A 27,452-nucleotide genomic window follows, 5' to 3' on the forward strand; every position below is an offset into this window, starting at 1 on the left:
GCCACACACACTAAGGTTACACAGTCACACACTACAACGCTGTGTACGCTTACACAGTAGCCTAAACATAGTCACTCACTACTGCTGTTACTAGTCTCAGAAATCCCAGACCTAGGGTAGCAACTACACTGGGGCATTGTGGGAGGCAACCCGTCTGTCTCGACTAGAGAGACTGCTACTGTGCTAGCCAACTCACCACACAGTGGATAGGATTTTCCAACGGGATTTCCCCTAAAGAAAACCTGGAACACAAGCGGCATGAATCCATAGAGAATGATAGAGGCCTCTAGTGGTCAAAAGGCTGTGTTAGCATGGGCAGCGCCATAGAGGGCTTCCACCATTTTAATGTAGTCAACTGGGTGGGACTTCCAACTTCATTGGCTGATCCCTCCTGGTGACCCTGTTGGAGTCATGTCCAACCAGGTCATCAGGAAGGATCAGCCAATTGTGAAGGTGAAAATGTACTACTTCAAAATTGAGATTGCCTCGATTCCAACGCTGTCACGGACACTTTAATGAAACAGATACAAAGATGAGTCCTCTATCTATCTCTATGCATGAATCCAACAACAAATGTGTCTGAACCCCAAATAATCGTCCCTCGGCCCTCCATTTGCGTGTTCACGCACGCCTCCGCCAAGTGTCTCAAAGCTGAGGGAGTGAAAATGATCGAAGGTGTTAGCCCCTCCGGTAGGCACTTCAACTGAGCCTGCAACGCTGCTGGCTTCGAAACGAAGTGGAATCCCATAAGGCACGGTCTTCTTCTTCTTCAGCGGGGTTTAATGGCAGTTGGCATCCAATATTAATGTTGCATTACCGTCATCAACTGGACTGGAGTATAAATCCATTATGCTTTGTGATACAAAAATGGAAAAAGAGAAGAAAACAAATGACCCTGCCAACTAACCCTACACTTATTACCCCCCCATCTGATCCTACACCAGGCCGATGGTTCCTCTGCATCTGCCACCACAACATGTATTTTCTGTGATACCATGGCAATGAACGCTAAGAAACCTTGAAGCCCATTTCATTTGTAGGCCCATCAAAGGTCGAATAGGGGGTGCTTATATTTGTCCTGTTTCACACGTACAAGTGTGTGAGACACCCTCGGAGAGTGGGGTCACGGCCAGGGATCAGCCATTATTGACAGCATGCTGGCAAAAGTCTACTACTCACCGGGAGCCTCTTAGGATCCCTCACCCTTGACCCATTTCCTCTACTTTCTTCACTGCCTCAGCATGCTACACCTTCTGTACAACTCTGACCCTGGCAACCTCCTCCTGCTTCTCTCGAACCGGACACTTCTGATCCCCAGCAACATGGGCACCCCTACAGTTAACACATACCACTTGTTTCACTGATACTACACATTTCCTTGTCCCATGCCCTCCTACACACTGCTGCAACATGACTATAAACTTGGCACCTGAAACACCATAGTGGATTCGGCACTCAAGCTCTGATGGGATAACTGATATATCCTAACATGAATTTGTTGGGCAACGACTTAACATCAAAACTCAACAGGACAGACAGTGACTTTTCTGTTTCACCACATTCGCCAACAGGTCAGCGTCGCACCAAATGGTGACCGTCAAAGACACTGTAAATCTTCACCTCCACCCTTACCGCTACCCCAGAGATCATTCCTTTCAATGGCACCATGTTCTTGAGAGCAAAGCAAGTAACAGGTCTTGTTCCCATTCACATGGCGTGGAGCGTCGCTCCCTCTCGGTGGAAGAAACACAAAAAATCCACTTCGGGTTACCTTCACCGATTCAACAGTAGCCAACTTCATTTTCCCTCAACCTGAAACCACATATGAGTCAGCCAAAAGGAAGGGTCCAGTTTATCCAAAAATCTCACTCCTACTGGACCAGATGAATGACCATTGGTGCAAGGCTCGGGCTCCAAGCTCAACACCACACCTGCCACCTCAGGTAATTCATCGTCATTCTCTTCCATATCACCTCCTTATCCTCTTCTTTTTGGGGGGGGTTACTCTCCTCATCATCCTCAAGCTATTTACAGGTTCCTGAGACGAATGATCGCGCTGAGCAGCAGGCTCACTAGAAGTCTTATCTTCCTAACTTCAACTCTAGCTTATCAACAGCAGTCCATCCAGTATTCCCCTCACTCTTCCTCCCTCCATTGCTGGCATCATCTTCATCATACTCGTCCAGACTTCACACCGCTATCACTCAGATGCCTTGTTTTTTTTTTACTTTCCATTGCCATTTTCGAGAACATGCTCTCCACTCCATGCAGTCTTAGCCCGAGACCGCTCTACTGGGCACCCGATGAGCAGTTTCACACAAAAGAAGGGAGAGGGTGCCTTGTTCCATGCAAGAGTGTTCCCGAAGTTTATGTGTTCTCTGGAAGTCACGGTAGAATCTAGGCGGTGGACTGGGATTCAATTAGTGCCTCTCTGTTCTAGGGTGCATCACCCCGGTTAACGAGCCAATTAGCTTTGGCGCTTGATGCTTTATTAGCGTCACCTGTCTTCTCATCTTCATTATAATCGTCAGTTTCCCGAAGTTGCATTTCTCTCTTTCTCTATCTGTCCAGGACCAGTCGGAAGTGCAGCGCTCTTCGGTAAGCATGTTCATGCGACGTTATGATTGAGGCTTTGATTGCGAAATTCCTTGGTTTTGCTCAGTATTAGCTGACAACTCCACTCAATGGTGAAGGACGTTTCTGATAACCACCAGGAACGTCGTTTAGTCAGCTAAATAAATCTAGGCTTTGACCAACTTCTGCACATTTAATGTGTTAGGTCTCCGTGTGTGACTCACGAGTATTTGTTTTTTCCCCAGGTAAAAGTTTTTGAAGTTTGTAAAAAAAAAAAAAAAAATGCACAAACAGGAAAAACCACTGTCGATGCTATGGGGTAGGTATTTAGTTAGAAATTGTTTTCCTAGAGTGCCCGTTAAATGTAGCTGTTGGACGGAATCGGTTAGGCTTTATTTTATTCTGTTTGTAGGTTGTGAACTCAGTGAGTCAAAGATGGAGGAAACGTTCAAAACGGATGATACAAATTACCAACATCAACTCGCCCTGAGAACTGTAAGTCATCACTCATCTTGGAGCATGACCTTTTACAATCCAAGTGCTGTACAAACACATGAACTGATTGTGGGTTTCAGGTCGTGTATAGCAGCCCTGCTGAGCATGTCTGAAATACACTTGATATGTTACTACGGGTAGTACGACTGCAATCAATGCAACCTGGAACGCAATTTAAATAGATTCAGTGGTGCATTTGCAAATGACTGACTTGTCCCTGGCAGATGTGTCTGGGCGCAGGCGCCAAAGAAGAGTTCAACATTGTGGAGTTGATGACTGGAGAACCAGCTAATGGTGAAGGTATAGCCGTGGCGACCCTGCATGCCAACAGTATGCCCATGGTATGATGTAGTCCCAATGTATTTCTTTTGTGGCAGCCTGAATTTTTTTTTTTTTCACCAATTGTTGTAGGCTTAAATCTATTGCAGTTCATATTTATCAATCATTCAATTGATAAACCTGGGTTTCTATTGTGAAATTGAACTACTTTCCAATTACCTAGTCCTACAAGGCTAAATTAAATCTGACAATGGGAGTAATCACCAGGGGGTTACAGGCCTATCCTAGCTGGGTGCAAGGCTCTATCAGTTTGAATGAGGACACTGTTATTGTCTGTATTCATATCTCCAGGTCAATCTCTCTGGCCTTGAACTCCACCCACCTGTTACCTTCAGGCTGAAGAGTGGTGCTGGACCTGTGTACATCTGTGGGGAACACATTGCATGTGAGTAGGGGGACCAGGGATGCCCTAAATTGAGGGGTTTGATGGGGGTGAAAATGAAGGGCTTAATGACTTCTGGTTCAGCTTGTCAAGGTCTTGATGAGTATCTGGTTTATTACTGTGGAATCGGGTGACGAAATAGTTTAGTTAAGGGGGTAGCTCTAGGAGAGGTTTGGAATCAACTACAGGGCTTTCTAACTGGCAGCTGTCATCTATGTAACTTGTTGCTTTCCAGTGGAGGATGACTTCTCAGGCATGGAGAGTGATGAGGAGATGGAGGACGAGGAGGATATTGAGGAGTCTCCAGTGAAGCCTAAGAAGGCAGTAGCGAGTGGAAATGCTGCAGGCAAGGTATCTGTCTCATATCAAATTCTAGCTCATATTTTTGTTGAAAGATTTATAGGTACAATTTTCACTTGGACACTTGGCACGGCAATACGCATACTTATAGCGCGTGTTCTTACTCACACTTGGCTTGACAAGGAGATGGTATGCACAAACCGATCTGGGATCAGGCTAATGTTGTTTCCCCCTTCTCCAGAAAAAGAAGCCAGAGGCAGCAGATGCGTAAGTTGTGTTAATCAATGCTTCTGACGCATTTACGAAATCATTTCCTGGAAGCGCTTTACAGAAATGTAATTGTTGCTGTATCTGGTTGCCAAAGCCATAATTGATGCTCTCTCCTTCCAGACCTGTGTCGGACGATGAGAACCCTCCCAAAAAGGTGCTTTAATATTTACTCTGCCTTTAATATTTATACGTTGCTATATTTACTTTCCTGTTCAATCTGAGACTCAACCTTTGTCCCAAATGGTACCCTGTTCCCTATATAGTACACGTAATCTTGTCTCCTGTTAGAATCATGACTGGCCTGGATTTAAAATGGTTGATTCTATGCTTTTCAGGGAAAGGGGAGAGGAAAAAATAAGGGAAAGTAATCCCAGGTAAGTGGCTACCTGGTGACTGCCTCAGGACGTAATGGTAATCCCTGAGTGGGCCTCTGTATCTGGTGGTGGAGCATGGTGCTTGCAACACCAGGACTGTGGATTCCATTCCTAGGACTACCCGTATGTCAAATGTTTGCATGCATGACTGTCACGTATAAAATCCACTCACCTATACTGGACAAAATATAAACGCAGCATAGAAAGTGTATGTCTCAGGTTGTGAGCGGAAATATAACATCCCAGAAATTTTCCATAGGTACAAAGCTGCCCTCAATTTTTTTACTGCCCTTTTAGTGAGTTTCTCCTTTACCAAGATAATCCATCCACCGTGATGTACATCAAGAAGCTGATTAAATGGCATGATCATTACACAGGTGCACCTTGTGCTGGGGAGAATGACAAAAGGCAATTAAAATGTGCAGTTCTGTCACAGAACACAATGCCACAGATGCCTCAAGTTGAGGGAATGTGCAATTGGCATGCTGACTGCAAGAATGTTGCCAGAATTGAATGTTAATTTCTCTACCTGAAGCCAAAGCCATTTTAGAGAATTGCAGTATGGCCTCCACTGCACCAGCCCAGGACCGCCACCTGAAACTGTTTGTAATAAGGCCTTTGGTGCAGGGACTTAACTGATTGGCTTGGCTCCTAAGTGGGTAGGCCTATGCCCTCCCAGACCCACCCATGGCTGCACCCTTGTCCAGTCAATAAATTAGGGTTAATTTATTTAAATTGATTTCCCTATATGAACTAACTCAATGGTTAATGTTGTGCTTTGGTTCAGTAATTTTTTTTTTCATTAGTCCACTATACAGTCCCAATGTTTGAAAGTTAAGATTGGCCTTTAAAGCAAAATGCCACAAGTGACACTTTAGCTGTGTTCTCGAGCAGCTCAACTGTATGATGAACATTTTGTTACGGACAGAGCTACAAATATTTATGACGCAAGGTGATTTGTAGGCAGTTGCCTGCAATGTCAAACAAGCCCTTTGCTTCATGAGAAACATTTTGGGACCAACAGTGGACTAATGAATCTAGTTTGACTAATGTTCCTTTATGCTGAAGCTAGATTCCACCCCATTTAATAACCATTAGGGGCATAAAGCATTGCATTTATAAAAAAAAATTACAAAAAACTTGGTGCCTGATGACTTTGCTGAAAGAGTAAATATTTTCTATGGTCTGTTCCAGGTGCTGCTGCTCATCCAAATGTTCAATACAGGGATTAAACTAAGGCTGTTAATCCTGTACATGTCGGTGCTTTAAGTAAATCATTTGGAAGAAGTGGTCTTGTGTCCTTGTCATAGTTTTGTACATCACTATGTAATTGATCTTCAGGTGGGAAAGTCAGTTCTAGCAAGAGGCCTTGACTTAATTCTGAGTTTGAGGATTGGTAAATCCCCCTTGTTTTCTTGGAAGCGCTGAAGTTGGCGAGCTCAGTTTTGAATGCAGCAGAACACCATGTCCCAAATTAACCCCACAATTCCATTGGCTCATGCCTTACATTGAGTTGCACCCCAGACTCAATTTGTAGGGGCCTAGACTCTACAAGGTGTCAAGCGTTCAAGGATGCTGGCCCATTCTTCATACAAGTGTGAAACCCAGCAGCGTTGCAGTTCCTTGACAACTACTCACGTACCCTTGTTTTCCCATACACCCTCAATGGCACAAATGATCCATGTCAAGGTTTAAATCCTTTAACCCGTCTACTCCCCTTCAGTCATGTAGAGAGAGGTGTTTAGAGTGTAGTTCAGGTGACCCGACCTCAACTTAATTGAGATGGTTTGGACTGGAGTAAAAGGAAAGTGCTCAGCATGTGGGAACACCAAGACTATTGATGAAGCTGGTTGAGAGTATGCAAAGCTGTGAGGGTGGCTACTTTGTTTTCATGTCTATTCTACAATGTAGAAAATGAAAGACTGGTGGCAGAACAGTTTCTCGCACAGTGCTTCTAATCTAACAATTTATATTCAGTGGGCTCATTTCAATTAACCACACAATCCATCTTTGGCTTGTATTTATTGATTGTGTATTCAGACCCTTGACTTTATCCACATTGGGGGGGAAACTATTTCATCAATCTACACCCAATAGCCCCATAATGACAAATCAAAAATGGGTTTAGATTTTTTTTTGTTGCTAATTTATAAGTATTCAGACCCTTTGGCAGTGATTACAGCCTCAAGTCTTCTGGGGTATGATGTTACAAGCTAGGCACACCTGCAGTGTCACAGTTCAAGTCCGGGCTCTGGCTGGGCCACTCAATGACTTGTCTTGGCTGTGTGCTTAGGTTTGTTGTCCTGTTGAAAGGTGAACCTTCACCCCAGTCAGTGCGATGGAGCAGTTTTTCATCAAGGATCTCTGTACTTTGCTCCATCTTTCCCTTGATCCTGACTAGTCTCCCAGTCCCTGCCACCACCGTAGGGAGGGGGCGAAGGTAAGTGCTCATGGTGTCTGTGACAGACTTATGCCCTGACTGGTTGCTGATGATACTGCTGCCACGGGGAATGCCCAGCCAATGATGGATGCCCTCGCCAACATCCTCCGTGTCCAGAGATTGAGAACCAACACTAGACACATTGTCGCTGAGGAAGAGAGAAAACACACAGGCAGAGATCACATACGCACAGCCAGTGATGCAAGACTTCTAAGTCAGGGTCAGCCGCAGGACATCTCCTGTCCCCGTCTGTGTCCTCTCTCTCCTGCTGTGAGACCAGAGGTGGCAGACATTCACACTCAGGTGACATACTGGTACTGTATATTAACTAACTACCACCTCTCCCGTCTGCCACCAGAAAGAGGAAAGAAAAGGAACAGAGGTGGGAGTGAGAATTAAAAAATAATAGGTCAAAGAACAGAAGTTGGACAGAACAGGCAAGATTGAGAGAAGGAACAGTAAAATGATGATGGAGAGAGCAGAACTGGCTTCTGTATTCTAACTCCCATGCATCATGGAAGACAAGAATATCAAAGCAGGTGAACTCTCAAACACACCCCTTAGAACAGAGACGAGCTCATTGTGTCTTCTTAAACGTGCGTGTGCGTAGTTCTTTGCTCCAGCCCTGTGGTTCTCGAACTGGTCCACCCACAGACCACAAGACAAACCAACAGGGAGATGGAGCTCGGTGCCTCCGTAGACAGTAACAGTCAGACTACAGCTCACACAGCCACTGACAACAAGGCTATTCAGCTCACAACCACCATTGCAACAATGCTTGTAATGTCTGCACTCAGCTCCGTCACTTGCATCTCCTGAGAACACAGAGAGAGAGAAAAAGAGAGATGTGTCCATAGGTGAGGTGACAGACCGGCCACAAGGAACGCTAAGGATGTGTGTGTATGCACCCGTGTCACAGGTCAACTAAGTTTATCCATGCTATTCAATACAGGCCAGAATGGATGAGTCTTATAATAATGTAGAGTCCTTATCGCATCATCAGTCATATACTGTGACGTACACACACACACACACACACACACCCGCGGGTCCTGGGCCTTCCTGTAGAGTGTGTATGTGTCTGTTGGTCAGGGTTCTCGAGCATTCTTCCGGATTTATACAGAGAAAGAAAGGAGTGATTTATTTATTTTTCTTCCCCTTTTCCCGCTCTCATCCTGTCATCTCTCTCCCTCACAAACACTAGCTCATTCACTCAAATTTACGACACACACACACTAGCGCGCATATGACACACGTGTGTGTCGGGGTGGGGGTTTAGTGGTTGTCATAGAGACACGAGAAATGGGATGGGGTGTGTGTGTGTATCCTTAACCTTGAAAAGGCAATGAGGATTAATCACAACCAGACAGTGGCACAGCTAGAGAGAGAACGCTGGGGAGACAGGGAGTGTGTGTGAGTGTGCTTGTATCTCGTTCTGAGAGCTTTGTGTGTCTGTGTGGTTGGTCATTAGGTCGGGAAAAGGCATCAGTTTTACGGACACTCTCAGAATACGTAACAGGCACATATACACACACACACACACACACACTACAGCTACCACCCTGGTCTCGTGTGTGTGTGTATGTGTGTGTGCCATATGTTTGCGCCTACTATCCTCTTCTCTCTCTGTGAGGTGTGTAAAGTGTGTGTAGTATGTACAGTTGAAGTCGGAAGTTTACATACGCCAAATACATTTAAACTCATTCCTGACATTTGATCCGAGTAAAAATTCCCTGTCTTAGGTCAGTTAGGATCACTGCTTCTATTTTAAGAATGTGAAATGTCAGAATAATAGTAGAGAATGATTTATTTCAGGTTTTATTTCTTTCATCACGTTCCCAGTGGGTCAGAAGTTTACATACACTCAATATTTGGTAGCATTGCCTTTAAATTGTTTAACTTGGGTCAAACATTGCTGGTAGCCTTCCACAAGCTTTTCACAGTAAGTTGGGTGAATTTTGGCCCATTCCTCCTGACAGAGCTGGTGTAACTGAGTCAGGTTTGTAGGCCTCCTTGCTCGCACACGCTTTTTCAGTTCTGCCCACAAATTTTCTCTAGGATTGAGGTCAGGGCTTTGTGATGCCACTCCAATACCTTGACTTTGATGTCCTTAAGCCATTTTGCCACAACTTTGGAAGTATGCTTGGGGTCATTGTCCATTTGGAAGACCCATTTGTGACCAAGCTTTAACTTCCTGACTGATGTCTTGAGATGTGGCTTCAATATATCCACATCATTTTTCTACCTCATGATGCCATCTATTTTGTGAAGTGCACCAGTCCCTCCTGCAGCAAAGCACCCCCACAACATGATGCTGCCACCACTGTGCTTCATGGTTGGGATGGTGTTCTTCAGCTTGCAAGCATCCCCCTTTTTCCTCCAAACATAACGATGGTCATTATGGCCAAACAGTTCCATTTTTGTTTCATCAGACCAGAGGACATTTCTCCAAAAAGTACCATCTTTGTCCTCATGTGCAGTTGCAAACCATAGTCCGGCTTTTTTTTATGGTGGTTTTGGAGCAGTGGCTTCTTCCTTGCTGAGCGGCCTTTCAGGTTATGTTGATAATGGACCTGTTTTACTGTGGATATAGATACTTTTGCACCTGTTTCCTCCAGCTTCTTCACAAGGTCCTTTGCTGTTGTTCTGGGATTGATTTGCACTTCTCGCACCAAAGTACGTTCATCTTTAGGAGACAGAATGCATCTCCTTCCTGAGCAGTATGACGGCTGCGTGGTCCCATGGTGTTTATACTTGCGTACTATTGTTTGTACAGATGAACGTGGTACCTTCAGGCGTTTGGAAATTGCTCCCAAGGATGAACCAGACTTGTGGAGGTTTTGGCTGATTTCTTTTGATTTCCCATGATGTCAAACAAAGAGGCACTGAGTATGAAGGTAGGCCTTGAAATACATCCACAGGTACACCTCCAATTGACTCAAATTATGTCAATTAGCCTATCAGAAGCTTCTAAAGCATGACATTTTCTGGAATTTTCCAAGTTGTTTAAAGGCACAGTCAGCTTAGTGTATGTAAACGTCTTACCCACTGGAATTGTGATACAGTGAATTATAAGTGAAATAATCTGTCTAAACAATTGTTGGTAAAATTACTTGTGTCATGCACAAAGTAGATGTCCTAACCGACTCGCCAAAACTATAGTTTGTTAACAAGAAATTTGTTGAGTGGTTAAAAAAACGAGTTTTAATGACTCCAACCTAAGTGTATGTAATCTTCCGACTTCAACTGTATATGAGTGTGTGTGTGTGTGTACACACTGAGTATGCAAAACATTAAGGACACCTGCTCTTTCCATGACATAGTCTCCAGGTGGAGACAGGTTAAAGAAGGATTTTTTAAGCCTTGAGACATGGATTGTGTATGTGTGCCATTCAAAGGGTGAATGAGCAAAAGAAAAGATTTAAGTGCCTTTGAACGGGGTATGGTAGTAGGTGCCAGGCGCACCGGTTTGTGTCAAGAACTGCAATGCTGCTGGGTTTTTCAAGCTCAACAGTTTCCCATGTGTTTCAAGAATGGTCCACCACCCAAAGGACATCCAGACAACTTGACACAACTGTGGGAAGCATTGGAGTCAACATGGGCCAGCATCCCTGTGAAATGCTTTCTACTGTAGAGTCCATGCCCGGATGAATTGAGGCTGTTCTGAGGGCAAAAGGAGGGGATGTAACTCAATATTAGGAAGGTGTTCTTAATGTTTTGTACAATCAGTGTATAGTGTGTGTGTTACCAGCTCCATGCGTCTGCAGCGACTGTCCTGTTCTCTCTGAGCCAGGTCTTCCATCTCATGTCTCATGTCGTGGAGGCGTTGCTGGTAGTACTGACTGTTTTCTTTCTCCCTGGCCTCTGTCGCAGCACTCTGTTCCAGCTCCTCTCCCAGGCGCACAACACTGTCCCTCAGACGCAGCACCAGCACCTACAGAGACATTTTTCTGAGACATTATTATTTTCATTCTTTCCAGAATTTCTGAATTTCTGCTTTGGAAATATGTACACCATGCCAATATTGCACCATTAAATTGAATTGAGACAAAGAGAGAGAGATATTAGAGTGACAGAGCGCGAGAGACAGAGGAAGAAAAAGTGTGAGTAAAGACATGCTATCTAGGGTTTACTGTCCATTTTGTGTTGTCGTCTCACCTCAAACCTCTTGAACTGTCCTCTCTGGAACTCCAGCTTGTTCTCCAGGTAACACACCTTGACCTCCTGCTTACTGACGATACTACGGCCCACGGTGGACGACTCCAGGAACTGCACCCTGGCCACACTCGTTGCAAGCGGAGGGGGTGGAGAGGAACAGAGAGGAAGAGGAGAGGAGAGGCCGAAGGACAAGAGGAATGGCAGAGTGGGTTATTCAGCCAGTCTCCTATCCACAATAACAGCATGTGTAGGTCACCATCTCCCCACATTACTCAGCTCTCAGTCCTTACCTCTTCCTGTACTGTGTGTGTCTGTTTATTGACCTCCTCCAGTTCAGCAACTCTCTGATCGGAGAGATATCACTGGAGGACAGAGAGAGAAAGATCAGGTTTTGGTCATCTTTAATTTTGAGCACATGTCAAAGTCTTTATACATGGTTTTGAGCCACTATGAGGCAGAGAGGGAACCCACCTTAGCGTTGAGGGTTTTGTGTTTCTTCATGAGTTCATTAAGGTCCTCCTGGTTCTCCTCTAGTCTCTTCAACAGATATGACTTCTCATGTTGGAGCTGGACTTCCTGCTCATCCACCTACACATAGACACACTCACACTTTAAAACGACTCTCTCCAATTGATTGTTGTCCTCACATGTATACAGGATCCTGTTACTGTTGGTTTCAGTAGGATTGCAAACACTTTGATGTTCAAAGTTCCCGGACACGACTGATAATTATAATGTTCTAGAAGCAGTAGTAGTAAGAGTCTAGTACGAGGCCTCTATCGCTCTCACCAGATGCTTGTCTTTGCAGATGTTCTCTAGTTCTATCTGAGCATTCTCCAGTTCCGTGGACAGAGTCTTCTGAACACACCACCTCCGCTCTCCTCGCTTCACTCTCCTCCAGCTGACAGAGAGAGATAGATAGTGGAAGGTATGTTTACATTTTACCCCCCTTTTTTCATGATATCCAAATTGGTAGATAGTCTTGTCCCATCGCTGCAACTCCCGTACGGACTCGGGAGAGGCGAAGGTTCGAGAGCCAATGCATCCTCCGAAACACGACCCTGCCAAGCCGCACTGCTTCTTGACACACTGCTCGCTTAACCCGGAAGCCAGCCGCACCAACTTGTCGGAGGAAACACCGTACAACGGTCCGACTGTATCAGCGTGCACTGCGACAGGCCTGCCACAGGAGTCTCTAGAGCGCGATGGGACAAGGACATCCCGGGCCGGCCAAACCCTCCCCTAACCCGGACGACGCTGTGCCAATTGTGCGTCGCCTCATGGGTCTTACGGTCGCGACTGTCTGTGACACAGCCCGGGATCGAATCCGGATCTGTAGTGACGCCTCAAGCACTGCAGTGCCTTAGACCGCTGCACCACTCGGGAAGCCTATATATTTTATTATTGTGAATCTAAACACACCTTGAATCCCCCTTCATAACATCATAGTGTGTGTGTGTGTGTGTGTGTGTGTGTGTGTGTGTGTGTGTGTGTGTGTGTGTGTGTGTGTGTGTGTGTGTGTGTGTGTGTGCAGGCGCTCTGTGTGTTCCTGGCTGTGTCCAGGGTTGTCTATGGTAGATGGTAGTAGCTGAGCGTTCACCAGCAGAGCATGGGTTCTCTTCAGAGCTCTCCTCAGTCTCTTCTCCACGTCAAAGTCCCTGTGGCCCACCTGGCAGAAGGATGAGACAGGGTGCAGGCAAGGCAGCAGGCTGTTAGCCAGCCTGCCAGCTTAGTGGAGTCTGCCACTAGCACAGTCAGCGTAGTCAGCTCAGCTGCCCCCATTGAGACCGTGTCTGTGCCTCGATCTTGTTCGGGCAAAACTAAACATGGCGGTGTTCGCCTTAGCAATCTCACTGGAATAAAGACATCCTCTAATTCCTGTCATTGTCAAAGAGATTGTGATAATATCTCACATCTCAAAATAGGGTTACTTAATGTTAGATCCCTCACATCCATGGCAGTCATAGTCAATTAACTAATCACTGATCATAACCTTGATGTGATTGGCTTGACTGAAACATGGCTCAAGCCTGTTGAATTTACTATGTTAAATGAGGCCTCTCCTCCTGGTTACATTAATGACCATATCCCCCACGCATCCTGCAAAGGCGGAGGTGTTGCTAAACGAAGGCAAATAAAAAAAACTATTACAAAAATGACTGCATTTTCATCTTTTGAGCTTCTAGTCATGAAATCTATGCAGCCTACTCAATCACTTTTTATAGCTACTGTTTACAGGCCTCCTGGGCCATATACAGCATTCCTGAATTCCTATCTGACCTTGTAGTCATGGCAGATAATGTAAACATTTTTGGTGACTTCAATATTCACAAGGAAAGGTCCACAAACCCACTCCAAAAGGCGTTCGGAGCCATTGGTCCAACATGGGGCGGCAGCGTAGCCTAGTGGTTAGAGCGTCGGACTAGTAACCGAAAGTCCCCGAGCTGACAAGGTAAAAATCTGTCGTTCTGCCCCTGAACAAGGCAGTTAACCCACTGTTCCTAGGCCGTCATTGAAAATAAGAATTTGTTCTTAACCTGTTGAGAGTCTTGTCTTTAAAATGGTGTAAAATAGTCATATGTTTGAGAAATTGAAGTTATAGCATTTTTGAGGTATTTGTATTTCGCGCCACGCGATTCCACTGGCTGTTGACTTGGGTGGGACGCAAGCGGTCCCACCTCGCCCAGGGAGGTTAACTGACTTAGCCTAGTTAAATAAAGGTAAAATAAAAAATAAACCTACGCATTGCCACAGTCATACCCTGGATCTAGTTTTGTCCCGTGGAATAAATATTGTGGATCTCAATGTTTTTCCTCATAATCCGGGACTATTGGACCAACATCTTATTACGTTAGCAAATAATCGGCTCAGATTATCAAAAGCCTGTGTTTGCAACGCCAGGGTTGTGGGTTCGATTCCCACGGGGGGCCAGTACAAAAAAATAAATAAAAAAATGTATGCATTCACTACTGTAAGTTGCTCTGGAAAAAGAGCGTCTGCTAAATGACTAAAATGTAAATGTAAAAAATTATTGGACAACCCGAAGATTCCTAGATTCCCTTCTAGACTCCCTCCACCTACCCAAGGATGTCGGCGAACAAACATCAGTTAACCACCTAAACAAGGATTGCGTAATACCCTAGATGCAGTCACACCTCTGGTAAACAGAAAATATCAGAGCCCTGAAGCAAGCTTCTACAAAACTGGAACGGAAATGGCGCTCCACCAAACTGGAAGTTTTCCAACTAGCTTGGAATGACAGTACCGTGCAGTATCGAAGAGCCCTCACTGCTGCTCGATCAGCCTACTTTTCAATCCTAATTGAGAATATAAACAATCCAACATTTATTTTTGATACTGTCGCAAATCTAACTAAAAAGCAACACTCCTCAAAAGAGGATGGCCATCACTTCAGCAGTGATGAATTTGTGAACTTCTTAGACGAAAATATCATGATCATTAGAATGCAAATTACAGACTCCTCTTTGAATCTATGTATTTCTCCAAATTTCAGTTGTCCCGAGTCTGTACCGAACTGCCAGGACTTAATATCAATGGAGACACTCAAGTTTTTTTTTATCCTGTATCTCTCGACACATTCACAAAATTAGTCATAGCCTCTAAACCTTCAGGCTGTGTACTGGACCCTATTCCAACTGAACTACTGAAAGCACTACTTCCTGTGCTTGGCCCTCCTATGTTGAACATAATAAATGGCTTCCTATCCTCCGGATGTGAACCAAACTCACTAAAAGTGTCAGTAATAAAGCCTCTCCTGAAAAAGCCAAACCTTAACCTGGAACATCTTTACAACTATCGGTCTATATCGAATCTCCCATTGCTCTCAGCATTTTTTGAAAAAGCTGCCTTCCCGAAGACAAATAACGTATATGAAACGCTACAGTCGGGATTTAGATCCATCATAGCACTGAGACCGCACTCATAAAGGTGGTAAATTACCTTTTAATGGCGTTAGACCAAGCATCTGCATCTGTCCTCGTGCTCCTAGACCTTAGCGCCGCTTTTGACACCATCGATCACCACATTCTTTTGGAGAGATTGGAAACCCTAATTGGTCTACACGGACAAGTTCTTGCCTGGTTTAGATCTTATCTTTCGGGAAATATATCTGTTCGTCTCTGTGGATGGTTTGTCCTCTGAGAAATCAATTGTACTTTTCGGTGTTCCTCAATAACCACTATTGATTTCACTATATATTCTACCTCTTGGTGATGTCATTCGGAAACACAATGTCAACTTTCACTGCTATGCGGACGACACACAGCTGTACATTTTGATGAAACATGGTGATGCCCCACAATTGCCTACACTGGAAGCCTGTGTTTCAGACATAAGGAAGTGGATGGCGGCAAATGTTTTACTTTTTAAACTCGGACAAAACAGAGACGCTAGTTCTAGGTCCCAAGAAACAAAGAGATCTGCTGTTTGATCTGACAATTAATCTTGATGGTTGTACAGTCGTCTCAAATAAAACTGAAGGACCTCAGCATTACTCTGGACCCTGATCTCTCTTTTGATGAACATACAGTATCAAGAATATTTCAACGGCAGCTTTTTTCCATCTTCGTAGCATTGCAAAAAACTGAATATTTTGGGTCCAAAAATTATGCAGATAAACTAATCCAAGCTTTTGTCTCTTCTAGATTACACTACTGCAATGCTCTACTCTCCGGCTACCTGGATAAAGCACTAAATAAACTTTAGTTAGCGCCAAATACGGCTGCTAGAATATTTATTTTTGCATATTACTCCTGGTGAAATCCTCCTGTCTTATCTAGTGTCCTGTGTGAACATAAGTGTGCTCCCTCTAATTCTCCCCTCTCTCATACTCACTCACACCCTCGCTCGCTCGCTCTCTCTCGTCAATATCAAGGAGTGGAGGAACTCTGGGGCAATGAGTTAACGTCGGTTGGTGACGTTTGTAATTCAATTTGTTGCTGTGAGGGAGTTAGCGGGGCTGATGCATTGTACACAGGGAGGCATAAACAGACTCTACGTCTTCCTGTAGTGACAGAGTGAGGTGGTGTTGAGGAGGCTCGGGGCCGCCTGCTATATTGGGTGTCTTTGTATTGCCTGTTGGTAGAAGTGACATGCTGAATTCATCACCTAGAGAGCGTTACACTGGAAAAATCTATACTGCCCCAATGCCTGGACTGGAAAGCACACAGACACACGCTAACACACACACGCAAACGCGCTCGCGGCCTAGAGGCACATTAATAGAAAGACCAGCATGATTCAGCAACGCCAATGAGATTGAGTTTGTGCACCAGTGAGTTTGTGTTTGTGTATATGTGTGTGTGTATCAGCAGTCTGACCACAGTCTATCAATATGTAAATTCAGGAGTGCACAGTTACTTTATCAGTGATAGCAGGTTAGTCAACGCAGCATGCAGTGCTGTGTACCCCGTGGTGTTGATGAGGCCCCTGTCTACACTGAGAACTATTACTGTGTGTGTGCCTGCATATCTATATATATGGTGTGTGTGTGTGTGTGTGTGTGTACCTGAGTGTAGCCATCAGTCCCTCCAGGTCGTGTTTCTCGTCATACTCCTGTTCCAACTGCATCTCCAGCTGATGCAGCGACAAGGCAATGAAAATAACCAGATTACAATGACCAAAAATGAGCAAAGGAACCAGGTGTTCTAGAGGACATAGTGTAGCCATGTTCAAGAACAGTCATAGACTGTTCTCTCTGCTACCGCATGGCAAGTGGTACTGGAGCGCCAAGTCTAGGTCCAAGAGGCTTCTAAACAGCTTCTCCCTCCAAGCCATAAGACTCCTGAACATCTAGTAAAATGGCTACCTAGACTATTTGCATTGTGCCCCCACCCCCTTTACACCACTGCCACTCTCTGTTGTTATCTATGCATAGTCACTTTAATAACTCTACCTACATGTACATATTACCTCAACTAACCGGTGCTCCCTGTATATAGCCTCACTATTGTTATTTTACTGCTGCTCTTTAATTATTTGTTACTTTTCTCTCTTATTCTTATCCATATTATTTTTTAAACTGCGTTGTTGGTTAGTGGCTCGTAAGTAAGCATTTCACTGTAAGGTCTACACCTGTTGTATTCGGCGCATGTGACTAATACAATTTGATTTGAAATCAAATCTGAAACAACTGAATTTCAAATAAAAACTAATAGAAATGAAAACAAATATAAAATCACAAAACTATAATAACCTTGCTATAAACCCTCCCATGTGACTCTCGCGTTGCCTTTTCCGTGTCAAAACTCGCATTCTGGCATTTATTCTGCACTCTCACCGATGCATCATGACGTATAACCCAGATCAGCAGCTAACATCCAGTGCAGTCAAATCTTCAGTTCAGTGTGTGCGGGTTTGACCCATTGTTCAATCAAAATGAAAGGCAGTTAACCTATAGTAGTTTCCCAGCTTGTCCCTGTCCAGGACTCTCTGCTCTGGACTTTCTGTTTCTCCCCCTCCAACTGTTTCTCCAGCGCCCCACTGGTGACCTTACACTGGTCCAGATGAGCCTGAGAGAGAGAGGGAGAGGAAGACAGAGTGAGAGAGAATGAGATAACCTCACAGTGTCGTGGACAGACTATGTAAATGACGTGAGATTTTAGTTCTGGCTTAACCTGATATTACACACTGCATTACGTGACACAATTGTAATTGTGCTGTGGCCCTTCGAGTTATACAGAGGTAGATACATGTGTTGTAATACTACCTGTATTTCCTTGTTCTCCCTGGTGAGTTGTAGTCTCTCTCCGTGTCCAGCGCCTGACTGACAGCTTCACCACGGAAACGCTCGTCACTTAGTTCTGACGACACCACCGTCACCTAACGGGGACGCACACTCGCATCTTTACTCGCAACCAGAACTTTACCCACCATCCTCAAACTTGACACGTTACAGTCGTCGTTTACACTATACTGTCCCCCTATAACTTTACACAATGTACTATCCCTATAACTTTACACAATGTACTATCCCTATAACTTTATGCTTTCCCACCTTGGTCTCCAAGATGTCAGTGGTCTGTCTCAGCTCGTTCCTCTCCCTCTCAGACTTCTCCAGCCGTCGTCTCAGAGCCATGATCTCATCCTGGGGAATCAAAGTATTTTACCACATCGCCTATCTCCAAATCTCCAATGTTAAAGCAAAGCTCTTGTAAATCTGTCTTTGGGTCGAGTCAAAAGGCTTTGGACTCTGGATCGAGTAGTTCCTTTGGTTCTAAATCATGAATTAACTAATATCTCTTTAGCTCTGAATCACTGAGTAGTCTGTGAATCGATTCCAACCTCCTTGGCTCTGAGTCTCTGGTCGTCCATGTTAACATCCAGTAGGGGGCGTACTCTACACAGCAGTTTCCACCAGCTCCACTTGGCCACGCGTCTCAGAGTACGGATGTTACTCTGGAAACACCTCACAGCCATCTGCTGCACCTGTATGGGGACAGACAGAGATACATGTGTGTTACACCAGCATCCTATTTACTGTACCTAACCACAATTATAGGAAGACACATTATCGGGTGATACCGTCATGCCAGAGTCAATACATGTGTGTTACACCAGCACCTACCTAACCTAACACATTACAACATGTTTCACCTGGGTTAGCAGTCAGGGGTTAGAGGTCATGGGTCAGAGGTCATGGGTCAGAGGTCATGGGTCAGATGCCTTCATTTTGCAGTATTGTTGTCTAGCCAGGTGTCCCATACAGGCAGCCTGTAGCTGAACCAGCCAATCACTGACCAGCTTGTCTCTCTGCTGCTCCAAGTACTTTAACACACCTCGTTTCATAAACACCTGGGGAGGGGAGAGAGAGAAAGAATGGGGAGAGACAAAGAGAGAGGGTAGTGAGAGGGGGGGAAAGAGCAGGAGGGAGAGACAAAGAGAGCGAGAGACAAAGAGAGCGAGAGACAAAGAGAGCGGGAGGGAGAGACAAAGAGAGCGGGAGGGAGAGACAAAGAGAGCGGGAGGGAGAGACAAAGAGAGCGGGAGGGAGAGACAAAGAGAGCGGGAGGGAGAGACACAGAGAGCGGGAGGGAGAGACACAGAGAGCGGGAGGGAGAGACACAGAGAGCGGGAGGGAGAGACACAGAGAGCGGGAGGGAGAGACAAAGAGAGAGGGTAGTGAGAGGGGGGGAAAGAGCAGGAGGGAGAGACAAAGAGAGCGAGAGACAAAGAGAGCGAGAGACAAAGAGAGCGGGAGGGAGAGACAAAGAGAGCGGGAGGGAGAGACAAAGAGAGCGGGAGGGAGAGACAAAGAGAGCGGGAGGGAGAGACAAAGAGAGCGGGAGGGAGAGACACAGAGAGCGGGAGGGAGAGACACAGAGAGCGGGAGGGAGAGACACAGAGAGCGGGAGGGAGAGACACAGAGAGCGGGAGGGAGAGACACAGAGAGCGGGAGGGAGAGACAAAGAGAGCGGGAGGGAGAGACAAAGAGAGCGGGAGGGAGAGACAAAGAGAGCGGGAGGGAGAGACACAGAGAGGGAGGGAGAGACACAGAGAGCGGGAGGGAGAGACACAGAGAGCGGGAGGGAGAGACAAAGAGAGCGGGAGGGAGAGACACAGAGAGCGGGAGGGAGAGACAAAGAGAGCGGGAGGGAGAGACAAAGAGAGCAGGAGGGAGAGACACAGAGAGCGGGAGGGAGAGACACAGAGAGCGGGAGGGAGAGACACAGAGAGCGGGAGGGAGAGACACAGAGAGCGGGAGGGAGAGACAAAGAGAGCGGGAGGGAGAGACAAAGAGAGCAGGAGGGAGAGACACAGAGAGCGGGAGGGAGAGACAAAGAGAGCGGGAGGGAGAGACAAAGAGAGCGGGAGGGAGAGACAAAGAGAGCAGGAGGGAGAGACACAGAGAGGGAGGGAGAGACACAAAGAGGGAGGGAGAGACACAGAGAGGGAGGGAAGAAGAGACAGAGTGGAAAAATGAAGTAGTGTAACCAGCTAATCTTCAGAAACACACTGTGTCAGAGACTGACTCTAAGGAGCTCAGTACTGTCAGAACAGAAGCCCTCCCTCCCCTCCCTCCCTCCCTCACCCTGCCAGCTCCCAGTATGATACTCTTCCTGTCCAGATCTACCAGCAGCTCCTCCACTTCCTTCCTCTGATCTGGGGTGATGAAGACTGAACCATACCGTTTCATGACCAGAGGAGACAGAGCCTGGAAATGACACCTGAAGTCACTCAGAGTCACGTGTTCCGAATAACCTGGGAGATAAAGAGAGAGGGGGGAGAGAAAGAGAAAGAGAGAGAGAGAGAGAGAGAGAGAGAGAGAGAGAGAGAGAGAGAGAGAGAGAGAGAGAGAGAGAGAGAGAGAGAGAGAGAGAGAGAGAGAGCCTTTAGAGCCATAGACATACAGGTGAGCAAGATGTCGGTACCAAAGTTCCCTTTGTCAGCTTGATAACCTATGCAGAATGGCCAACACTACTAACCTGTGCACAAGGGCTAATTCCAGGCTAACACTAACCTGTGCACAAGGGCTAATTCCAGGCTAACACTAACCTGTACACAAGGGCTAATTCCAGGCTAACACTAACCTGTGCACAAGGGCTAATTCCAGGCTAACACTAACCTGTGCACAAGGGCTAATTCCAGGCTAACACTAACCTGTACACAAGGGCTAATTCCAGGCTAACACTAACCTGTACACAAGGGCTAATTCCAGGCTAACACTAACCTGTGTGGTAGAGCTGCAGGGCGGGGAGGATGTGTGCAGAGTGCAGCTGGACCCTGAGAGCAGGGACGTCAAAACATCCGCTACCGCTGTCTGTCTTAGCAAACACACACTGCATGAACACTGGCCTGGCTCGACCAATCAGATTCAATAGAGCATCCTGGATGGAGGGGGAAGTAGAGAGGTGTAGAAAAACATCCTCAGATAGACACAGTAGAAGTGTGGGATTTTGTATGTTTTACAGTGTTATAGTACTTACGGCCTGTAGTTTGACTGATACACAGTGGGAGTGTATACTGGGGTACTTACGGCCTGTAGTTTGACTGACACACAGGGGGAGTGTATACTGGGGTACTTACGGCCTGTAGTTTGACTGATATACAGTGGGAGTGTATACTGGGGTACTTACGGCCTGTAGTTTGACTGACATACATTGGGAGTGTATACTGGGGTACTTACGGCCTGTAGTTTGACTGACACACAGTGGGAGTGTATACTGGGGTACTTACGGCCTGTAGTTTGACTGACATACAGTGGGAGTGTAAACTGGGGTACTTACGGCCTGTAGTTTGACTGACACACAGTGGGAGTGTATACTGGGGTACTTACGGCCTGTAGTTTGACTGACACACAGTGGGAGTGTATACTGGGGTACTTACGGCCTGTAGTTTGACTGATATACAGTGGGAGTGTATACTGGGGTACTTACGGCCTGTAGTTTGACTGATATACAGTGGGAGTGTATACTGGGGTACTTACGGCCTGTAGTTTGACTGACACACAGTGGGAGTGTATACTGGGGTACTTACGGCCTGTAGTTTGACTGATATACATTGGGAGTGTATACTGGGGTACTTACGGCCTGTAGTTTGACTGATATACATTGGGAGTGTATACTGGGGTACTTACGGCCTGTAGTTTGACTGACACACAGTGGGAGTGCCTGCGTGTGGCGGCCATTCCTCCACTGAAGGTCCTTCTGGGGGGGGGGGGGGGGGGGGGGGAACAGAGGCATGGGGGCCGAACAGCGTCTTCACTACCCCACTGGAAAGAGAGAGAGAGAGAAAGCTAAGGAAAGGTTGAAGCGAACATTTATTAAAATAATTGTAAGGCACATATCAATAATACACGTTTAGTAGATCTGAAAGTGTTGGATTGACACAATATGGTAATAAGCCAAGGAGAGGTATATCTGAGATTGGCCGACACTTACACAGAAGAGTTCTGCAGCAGTGAGATGGCATTGAGAGAAGATGGGTTGCTCTGAATCAGGCTGAAGAATCCAGTCAGGTCATATCTGACCGGGTCAGAACCCATCAGGTGGCTCCTCACACTGACACACTGAGGGGGGAGAGAGAGAGAGAGAGAGAGAGAGAGAGACCAAAAATGTAAAAAAAGGTTCCAGGTTATCTTGGTGGGAGCGACTAGTCCTAAAGAGCCTCAGAGAATTGGTGCATCTGCAGCTCCGTCCTATCAGGAGGAGACAGGAAGTCATGTAAGAGTGTGTGTGTGTGTACCTCATCTCTGTACTGAGTCCAGCCAGCATCTGGGAGAAGACTCAGAAGTTACTCTCTCCCTCCATCTTCTGACACACCCTCCACTTCTCTAACATCATAGTCTGGAGAAGAGGAGGAGAGAGGGATGAAGAAAGAAAGGAGGGAGAGGAGAGAGGACATTGAGACAACTATATTATGACATTAGAAGCAATATACTGGCATAACGGGCAACAGTGTGTGTGTGTGCGTGCGTCCAGCAGACGCCAGTCCAGAGAGAGAACCAATGGCGAAGCGTGACGACGTGTCGCTGTGCTAAGAGCTCACACACCCAAACGACCTCAGGATCGTAAACACTGCCTGGGTACGCTCCACTGGAAACACACACAAGGAGAGACAACATTCTACACACAGGGTGCTATTACCTCACACCCTTCATAAATACACAAAGATTTCAAATTACATTACGCAAACATGCAAGCAATGCACGCAATGCACACACACACAAAGCACTCGCCACTGATGCTGTCTCCGACCGTGCCAGCCTGTTTGAGGAGTGTGTGTGGGTGAAAACTTGGCAGGAGGTGGTCTTGCCTGTGCCACTGCGTCCCACCGTGCACACACTCTGGTCCCTGCGCGTGCCTACCTTGGAGACATACACACGCCTGACTAGAGCGGCCAGGGCAGGGGGAGCGTCCCACACACTGTCCCCACGATGGGAATGAGGGGTCTGGGGAGAGGAGACCACAACATTCCCTTATCATCTAGTTCCCGTGGAACTACAGCAATATAACACCTTGCTCCTATCACTGATGGACCAGAGAGTAGACACACTGGGTTTCCTGGCATGAATCACTCAGCAGAAACTAGTGTTCCTACAGTGTGTGTGTGTGTGTGTGTGTGTGTGTGTGTGTGTGTGTGTGTTCACCTTTCCGTGTCGGTTCAGCGGCGGCCAGAAGTTGAGCAGGTTGGGTCCAGCGTGTGTGAGGGGCAGGCTGGCTTTAGCTCGACTGGTTAAAAGTGTGGAGCGCTCCACACTCAGGTCACTCAAGTCCTCACACAGGTTAAACTCAGACGGATTCAACTGGAGAGAAAGAGAGAGAGAGACTTCTGGATGTCGTGCTCCATGACATCATGCAGTGTTCCGTCTGCCCCCATTCTGACTCACTACGGCTGCTGGGAGATCTGGGGTTCCCTTGTCTTGTTTCAGCTGAGTGGCTGGAACACAGAACCCACCAATCACAGACAATCTCAGTATAAACCCACCAATTGGCAAGTCTCAGGACAAAGCCATTAGTCACTTAAAGCTAGAATCCTTAGTTGCTACATCCATTTTTGGATTAAAAAAACAATTAATATTTGCTCATTCATTCTTGAAGAAAATAACTTATAAATGCCTCATGAGCTTAGATCCACTGTCATTCCCCATCAGAACCCAAAATATAAGCTTGTTTTACTCCAATGTTTGTAAAAAAGGAAATGTAAAGAAACACTGTATAGCCTCAAAACACTTTATAGCCTAGTAAACGTTTGGGAAAAAATGCGTTTTAACGCATACAATGCTATTTCACAGTAAACAAATTAACATCAAGAAGGGCATTCAACATGTACGGCACTTACACAAATGACTGATGATTGGCTGAGAGAAATTGTTGATAAAAAGATTGTGGGGGCGGTTTTGTAAGATTTCAGGGCAGCTTTCGACATTATCAATCATAATCTGCTGCTGGAAAAACATGTGTGTTATGACTGCTATATTGTGGACAGTTACCTGTCTAACAGAACACAGAGGCTGCTCTTTAACCTGTCTGGGCTAGGGGGCAGTATTTTCACGGCCGGATGAAAAACGTACCCAATTTAAACAGGTTACTACTCTGGCCCAGAGTATTAGTATATTTGAATAGAAAACATTCTGAAGTTTCTAAAACTGTTTGAATGGTGTCTGTGAGTATAACAGAACTCATATGGCAGGCAAAAACCTGAGAAAAAGTCAACCAGGAAGTGGAGGATCTGAGAATTGTAGTTTTTCTTTCTAGTCCCTTTCGAAACTACAGTATCCGTGGGGTTACGTTGCACTTCCTAAGGCTTCCATTGGCTGTCTAAAGCCTTTAGAAAGTGGTTTGAGCATTCTCCTGTCACTGGGCAGATAATAGGAGCTCAGTTTCTGAGTGGACTGCCTGGCAACAAAGGGATTGGATATGCGCAGTCACGCGAGCACGCTGTTCCTTCTTTTTCTCCTTGAATGAATACGCTATTGTCCGGTTGGAATATTATCGCAATTTTATGTTAAAAATACCATAAAGATTGATTTTAAACAGCGTTTGACATGCTTCTAAGTACGGTAATGGAACGTTTAGACTTTTCGTCTCTGGTTCCGTGCTTGCGCGTTATACCTTTGGATAAGTGATCTGTACGCACAAACAAAATGGAGGTATTTGGACATAAATATGGATTATTTGGAACAAAAACAACATTTCTTGTGGAAGTAGCAGTCCTGGGAGTGCATTCTGACGAAGATCAGCAAAGGTAAGAGAATATTTCTAATACTAATTCTGAGTTTAGGTTGCCCCGAACTTGGCGGGTGTCTGTATAGCTCACCGTGATGGCTGAGCTATGTACTCAGAATATAAAAAAATTTGCTTTCTCCGTAAAGCTATTTTAAAATCTGACACAGCGGTTGCATCCAGGGGTAGTCTATCTATAATTCTTAAAATAATTGTTATGTATTTTGGCAACGTTTATGATGAGTATTTTTGTAAATTGATGTGCACATTCACCGGGCGTTTTGGTGGCAATACATTTTCTGAACATCACGCGCCAATGTAAAATGCTGTTTTAGGATATAAATATGAACTTTATCGAACAAAACATACATGTATTGTGTAACATAATGTCCTAGGAGTGTCATCTGATGAAGATCGTCAAAGGTTAGTGCTTCATTTAGCTGTGTTTTGGGTTTTATTGACATGTCCTTGCTTGGAAAATGGCTGTGATTATTTTTGTCTATGTACTCTCCTAACATAATCTAATGTTTTGCATTCGCTGTAAAGCCTTTTTGAAATCGGACAATGTGGTTACATCAAGGAGAAGTGTATCTTTAAAATGGTGTAAAATAGTTGTATGTTTGAGAAAGTTGAATTATGACATTTTGTTGTTTTTGAATTTGCCGCCCTGATATTTCACTGGCTGTGTCCCGCAGATGGGACGCTAGCGTCCCACCTAGACCATAGAAGTTAATGGAAACCTCTCCAACATAATCCAGGTAGAGTCAAGCATTCCACAGGGCAGCTGTCTAGGCCCCTTACTTTTTTCAATCTTTACTAATGACCTGCCACTGGCTCTGAGTAAAGCCTGTGTGTCTATGTATGCTAATGACTCATCACTATACACGTCAGCTACCACAGCAGGTGATATCACTGCAACACTTAAAGAGCTGCAGTCAGTTTCAGAATGGGTGGCAATAAATAAGTTAGTCCTAAATATTTCAAAAACTAAAAGAATTGTATTTGGGGCAAATCATTCACTAAAACCTAAACCTCAACTAAATCGTGTAATATATAAAATGAGGAAATGGAGAAACTTGAGTAGACTAAACTGCTTGGAGTAACCCTGGATTGTAAACTGTCATGGAGCTTGCAATGCCAGGGATGTGGGTTCAATTCCCACTGGGGACCAGTATGAAAATGTATGCACTCACTACTGTAAGTTGCTCTGGATAAAAGCGTCTACTAAATGACTAAAATGTACATGTAAAATGTCAAAGCAAATTGATGCAACAGTAGTTAAGATGGGGAGAGGTCTGTCCATAATAAAGTGCTGCTCTGCTTTCTTAACAACACTATCAACAAGGCAGGACCTAGTTTTGTCACACCTGGACTACAATCCAGTCATGTGGTCAGGCGTCACAAAGAGGGACTTAGAAAAATTACAATTTGCCCAGAACAGGGCAGCACAGCTGGCCCTTAAATGTACACAAAGAGCTAACATTAATAACATTCATAATATGTATACATGTCCTGGCTCAAAGTAGAGGAGAGATTGACTTCATCACCACTTGTATTTGTGAGAAGTATTGACATGCTGAATGCACCGAGGTGTATGTTTAATCTACTAACACACAGCTCAGAAACCCATGCATACCCCACAAGACATGCCACCAAAGGTCTCTTCACAATCACCAAGTCAAAAACAGACTATGGGAGTTGCACAGCACTACATAGAGCCATGACTACATGTAACTCTATTCCACATCTAGTAACCTCTCTAGGGTATGTCGTCCCACCTACTCAACAGCCAGTGGAATCCCATGGCACGATATTCAAATACCTTAGAAATGCTATTTCTTCAATTTCTCAAACATATGACTATTTTACACCATTTTAAAGACAAGACTCTCGTTAATCTAACCACACTGTCCGATTTCAAAAAGGCTTTACAACGAAAGCAAAACATTAGATTATGTCAGCAGAGTACCCAGCCAGAAATAATCAGACACCCATTTTTCAAGCTAGCATATAATGTCACATAAACCCAAACCACAGCTAAATGCAGCACTAACCTTTGATGATCTTCATCAGATGACACTCCTAGGACATTATGTTATACAATACATGCATGTTTTGTTCAATCAAGTTCATATTTATATCAAAAACCAGCTTTTTACATTAGCATGTGACGTTCAGAACTAGCATACCCACCGCAAACTTCCGGTGAATTTACTAAATTACACACGATAAACGTTCACAAAAAACATAACAATTATTTTAAGAATTATAGATACAGAACTCCTTTATGCAATCGCCATGTCCGATTTTAAAATAGCTTTTCGGCAAAAGCACATTTTGCAATATTCTGAGTAGATAGCTCGCCATCACGGGCTAGCTATTTTGACACCCACCAAGTTTGGCCCTCACCAAACTCCGATTTACTATAAGAAAAATTG

General features: G+C 45.2%; 1 protein-coding gene and 1 pseudogene across 2 annotated transcripts; one reads left to right on the plus strand and one right to left on the minus strand.

Moving 5' to 3' along the window:
* Nucleotides 1–2,342: 2,342 nt before the first annotated feature.
* On the plus strand, nucleotides 2,343–6,024 carry LOC106563016 (nucleoplasmin). Its single transcript, XM_014128186.3, has 10 exons — nucleotides 2,343–2,598; nucleotides 2,820–2,893; nucleotides 2,987–3,069; nucleotides 3,294–3,410; nucleotides 3,700–3,793; nucleotides 4,026–4,141; nucleotides 4,332–4,357; nucleotides 4,481–4,514; nucleotides 4,696–4,734; nucleotides 5,929–6,024. Exons 2-9 carry the CDS (start codon nucleotides 2,857–2,859, stop codon nucleotides 4,726–4,728), a joined length of 540 nt encoding a protein of 179 aa, XP_013983661.1. The 5' UTR covers nucleotides 2,343–2,598; nucleotides 2,820–2,856; the 3' UTR covers nucleotides 4,729–4,734; nucleotides 5,929–6,024.
* LOC106562995 (uncharacterized) lies at nucleotides 5,655–20,540 on the minus strand (annotated as a pseudogene). The gene is made up of 11 exons (XR_014379311.1): nucleotides 20,382–20,540; nucleotides 18,947–19,144; nucleotides 18,635–18,778; nucleotides 18,348–18,437; nucleotides 18,060–18,172; nucleotides 17,745–17,862; nucleotides 12,224–12,233; nucleotides 11,623–11,694; nucleotides 11,333–11,450; nucleotides 10,923–11,108; nucleotides 5,655–7,989 (listed from the first exon to the last, which is right to left on the minus strand). The product of XR_014379311.1 is annotated as an uncharacterized LOC106562995 (transcript).
* Between the last annotated feature and the right edge of the window lie 6,912 nt (nucleotides 20,541–27,452).

This window comes from Salmo salar, chromosome 11 (genome assembly GCF_965601325.2).
Source record: "Salmo salar chromosome 11, fSalSal1, whole genome shotgun sequence".
In the NCBI taxonomy this organism is placed as follows: Eukaryota; Metazoa; Chordata; class Actinopteri; order Salmoniformes; family Salmonidae; genus Salmo; species Salmo salar.

What these genes read in the sequence shown, in the direction of transcription:
- LOC106563016 (XM_014128186.3), top strand. Translation starts at nt 2,857, where the DNA reads ATGCACAAACAGGAAAAACCACTGTCGATGCTATGGG. An exon ending in ACCACTGTCGATGCTATGGG is followed by an intron (nt 2,894 to 2,986) that starts GTAGGTATTTAG and finishes TTCTGTTTGTAG; the next exon opens with GTTGTGAACTCAGTGAGTCA. An exon ending in ATCAACTCGCCCTGAGAACT is followed by an intron (nt 3,070 to 3,293) that starts GTAAGTCATCAC and finishes TGTCCCTGGCAG; the next exon opens with ATGTGTCTGGGCGCAGGCGC.